Source organism: Sorex fumeus, unplaced genomic scaffold (assembly GCF_029834395.1).
Source record: "Sorex fumeus unplaced genomic scaffold, SorFum_2.1 ptg000007l, whole genome shotgun sequence".
Taxonomy (NCBI): domain Eukaryota; kingdom Metazoa; phylum Chordata; class Mammalia; order Eulipotyphla; family Soricidae; genus Sorex; species Sorex fumeus.
This window is the reverse complement of record NW_026606064.1, coordinates 5,982,687-5,987,415: the sequence shown is the minus strand read 5'-3', so window position 1 is coordinate 5,987,415 and position 4,729 is coordinate 5,982,687. Positions and strand designations below refer to the sequence as shown.

General features: G+C 37.4%; 1 protein-coding gene across 1 annotated transcript; it reads left to right on the top strand.

The window, feature by feature from the left end:
* Positions 1-603: 603 nt before the first annotated feature.
* On the top strand, positions 604-1,548 carry LOC130042067 (olfactory receptor 4C15-like). Its single transcript, XM_056134432.1, has one exon. It carries the CDS (start codon positions 613-615, stop codon positions 1,546-1,548), a length of 936 nt encoding a protein of 311 aa, XP_055990407.1. The 5' UTR covers positions 604-612.
* The last annotated feature ends 3,181 nt before the right edge of the window (positions 1,549-4,729 follow it).

The following is a 4,729-nucleotide window of genomic DNA, read 5'->3' as shown; positions in this document are numbered from 1 at the left end:
ATATGTCACGGGTAGCTTGCCAGGCTTTGTTGTGCAGGCAAGATACTCTCAGTAGCTTGCCGGGACCTTGGAGAGGTGCAGAGGAATTAAACTCCGGTTGACCATATTGGTTGTGTGCAAGGCAAATGCCCTACCCGCTGCGCTATTGCTCCAGCCCATCATATATAAAATACATATTATGTATAATATATATTATATAATAACTTAGTGAAGCTGTGGTTTGACTCATAAATTGCTATTCTCCATTTCTCAAGACTAGAATGTGGCTTCAGAATTATTCTCCATAAGTTATTATAACTCACTAGGCAGAAATTAGTGAGAAAAAATGTATTTCTCAGTCCTCGTAGCTATGGTTAAGCTGTGATACAAAGTTTTTTTTTATCTCATACTATTTAATAACTTATCTCCTTCCTATTTTTTGCATAATCTCCCTCTACAGCCAAATTTCTAATCTTGGATTTCAGTGAATACAAAAGCACAAAAGATAATTTTGTAGCAAACTAGTTTTTGCTCATGATTCTGGTGGTATATGGTCTGATGTGATTTTTTTATTCCTATGATTACAGATTTCCTATGTACACTTTTATAGCTTTGAGTACTTCTTTGAAAATCATGCAAAACCAAAGCTTTGTAACTGAATTTGTCCTCCTGGGACTTTCACAGAATCCGCATGTTCAGAAAGTTGTATTTGTCTTATTTCTGTTCATCTACATTGCAACTGTTGGCGGCAACCTGCTGATAGTGGTGACCATCCTGAGCAGTCCAGCGCTCCTGGGCTCCCCAATGTACTTCTTTCTGGCTTTCCTGTCTTTCCTGGATGCATGCTTCTCCTCGGTTATTGCCCCCAAAATGATTGTTGATGCTCTTTATGAGAAGAAAACCATCACCTTTGTAGGCTGCATGACCCAGCTTTTCGCTGAACACTTCTTTGCTGCAGTGGAAGTGATTGTTCTCACAGCCATGGCTTTTGACCGGTATGTGGCCATCTGCAAACCCTTGCACTATTCATCCATCATGAACTCAAGGCTCTGTGGCATTCTGATGGGAGTAGCCTGGACAGGGGGCTTTCTCCACGCCATTATTCAAATTCTCTTTACTTACCAGCTGCCTTTCTGTGGCCCTAATATCATTGATCATTTCATGTGTGACTTGTACCCATTACTGAAGATTGCCTGCACTGACACGTACGTGTATAGCCTTTTGGTGGTAGCCAACAGTGGACTCATCTGCATCCTGATCTTCTCCATGTTGCTTGTGTCCTATGCAGTCATCTTATTCTCCCTGAGAAACCACAGTGCTGAAGGAAAAAGGAAAGCCCTCTCCACCTGTGGATCTCATTTTACTGTAGTGGTTTTGTTCTTTATTCCATGTATATTTGAGTATGCACGACCTCCAGTTTCTTTCTCCTTTGACAAAATTGTGGAGATATTCTGCACTATCCTAACTCCCTTACTCAATCCTTTGATTTACACTTTTAGGAATAAGGAAATGAAAAACGCTATGAGGAAACTATGGAACAGATTATTTGTAGTTTCAAGTGAAAAATAAAAAAAATTGCCCTTAAAAATCAACATATGAATAAAACTCTTTTTTTTATAACAAGAAATAACCTCTGTGAATAGAACTTGCTTGGTAGCGAATATTTTATTAAAATAAACCAAAGATGTAACCTTGGGGATAAAGTAAATTGTTTACTCTATATGTTGCTAATTCTGCTTTGAGTATTTTATATCCTTATTCATACATTAAATTTTTATTCATTTCTTTTCTAAATTATTAAATAATTAAAGGTAATAATTAAAATAATTGTATAGAAATTATATAATAAACTGCTTGCTACTCATTGCATACTTGAAGAAACATTTGCAAAACCAGATGAAATCATTTAGAGAATAGTTATAAATAATAATCATGTCAGGAGCAAAAACGTGTGCTTTATACATTGTGTTTGTGACTAAGAAAAATAATTTGGACTTAGGAAGGATACTGGACAACGTGTGTTAAAATACCTCAGCATTAGGGGTTTCTATGTCACATGATTTTTGTTATTTAAAAAAGTCCATTAGAAACTTGGCACCGGTTAAATATATGGACAGATAAAACTTGCTTGACCAGTGTTGCCTAAAGATTCTCATACCAATTAGCATTAGGCAAAATGGTTCTGGGTATGGAAAAGATTCCAAAAAAGAAGTCAACAATGAATATTTCTTACTCTAGAAATAAAGGCCATATTTAGTGTTAGAGTCTAAACTTCTACAAAACTACAAAACTACAAAAATATTTTAAAAAAATTGCACTCATAAATCACTCCTGGAAGTCCTGAGGGCAGGGTAGTGTAAGGGGGGGATATATGGGATGCCCACTATCCAACCCAGGTCGGCAGCTTGCAAAGCTGATTTTCTTACTGTACTAGCTCATGGACTCCTTCACCCTATTTTTAATATTAATAAATTAAAATGTCAAGTTTTGAAAAGTGAATAAAGGTATTGTTGACATTAGTTTCTAGATTTTGATGTTCATATATATATTTATATATTTTATTCTCATAAAAATAGTTCACAATAGTTCATTACAAATAATATTGAAACACCATCCCACCACTGAGCACCTTCCGACCACAATAAAATGGAAGTGTGTGAAGGTTGTTGTATTTCATTCTGGAGCCATTTAATCCCATAGATAGGAGAATACAAGCAAGTGTGTTAAACCAAAACCAAAAAATGTGTGCTACTTTTGATAAGTAAGATAGAGTATAAGAGGTCACCCAGAAAATTCTTCATCGCTCTCTTCAGGGAGCTTTAGTTTATATTCTCTGGGTCTTGGCCATTGATGAGATTCCATGTCACCGGGAGCAGTTTGTGGGTGTGACTGCCAAGCTACTGGAAAACTGTGGAACTGTGGAGAGGAGGCCCAGTCCCCATCCAAACGGGGTTGGAGAGCTCAGTCACGACTTCTCACAAACCTGGGTTTTTCTGCTGGTCCCCTCTAGTGTTAGGCTCATCTGAGCATGTGGAGAATGGCCTTGAGCATGGCGGCGGTTGGGATCTGGAGATTTTCAGCTTTTGGAGTTCTGCTTGGGGTAGGAAGGGAAATTCAACCTTGGCCTCTCCGAGGTGCCCTAGTGAAGACGGCCTAGAGCGGGGTCAGGGCATTCTGCGGCCAATGATTAAATTTTATGCCTTGATATAAGAGTATTAATTGAAACTTTTATTTTCTAGATACTTTATCTTTTAGTTTAGGGATGGTATCTGGCAGTGCACAGGATTTACTCATGGCTCTACCTTAGAGTATCACTCCTACCAGTACTTGGGGAACTATATGGAGTACCAGGGGTTGAACCCAGGGTTGAGCAACATACTCACTGTACAATCTCTGCATCTCTTTCTTAGCTACTTTTATAATGCAAAAATTATAAACAAAATTTCTACAATTTAAAATGAAAATGAAACCTTTGTTCTTTGTTCATACTTCTCATTCTCCATTTTTCCTGTTCTTGTTCTCATTCCTTTTAATTCCTTTGTTCTCATTCCTTCACATTGTATCTTTCTTTAATTTGTTATATTGCATAAAAGTAAGACATAAAAGAGGGATATAAAAGAAAAATATTTTTCTTCCTCATAAATTATTTTAATAATATGTCTTTATTCTAAAACATATACTCAATATATACTCAATAAAATTCTATGTCTTCTATTTTTATTTGATTTATTTTTGGCTCTCGGGCCACCCCTAGCTTACTCTTGACATTGTGCACAGAGCTCACTCCTGGAGGCTTTGGGGATCATATTTGGTGCTAGGAATAGAACCTGGGTTGGCCTCATGCAAAGTATCTCTCCAGCCTCCTATTTTTATTTTATTTGGGTTTTATCTTTCCAGAGTAAATTAATTATTCACCAGAAATGTTACTTTAGCATGCTCCAATTTTAAATTAACAGAGTTTAAATTACACTCCTAACACATCCTTAACATCATTAAGATAGTTTCTATGAGGTCTAAGCACTCCTGATACCGAGAACAAGAAACACACTCACACACACACACACACACACACACACACACACACACACACATACACACACATACTAGCATGTTTTGGCAAACATGGAGATACCTCAATGGCTTGAGTACATTGTCTATCATGAAAGCGGCCTGGTTTTGATTCCTGGCACCACAGGAGGCATATTATTTAGGTGATTGGCAAATTATATTTTTGCCTGCTATTTAGAAAGCAAAAGAAAGAGATGAGACATTCAGAAAGAGCATCCCATTCTTCCAACAACCACACCAACACTGGTTGCATTTGTTCTTTCGAATGTGTGCCAGCCTTTGTGGTGTGAAACTATATCTTATTGCATTGATTTGCATCTCTGTGATGAACAGTGATGTGGAGCATTTTTTCATGTGCCGTTAGGCCATCAGTATTTTTTTTTGAGGAAGCTTCTGTTTGTTCTCTCTCCCCATTTTTTTGATGAGGTTGGAGGTGTTTTCTTGTACAATTCTACTAGTGTCTTGTATCACAATCACAATCACAACCATCCTGTTATTTGTTGATTGCCTCAAGCAGTCCCCAGTATGTCTCCTTCATCTAAGCCCTGAGACTTTAAAAAAAAGTGCCATATTTATTCAAGTCTCTTTCAGAGTTAGGAGAATGAGACCCTTCATTGTTACTGGTATTTGGCATATTGGTACGCCACGGGGAGTTTGCCAGAATCTATCTTGTGGGCAGGTT

What these genes read in the sequence shown, in the direction of transcription:
- LOC130042067 (XM_056134432.1), top strand. Translation starts at nt 613, where the DNA reads ATGCAAAACCAAAGCTTTGTAACTGAATTTGTCCTCCTGGGACTTTCA.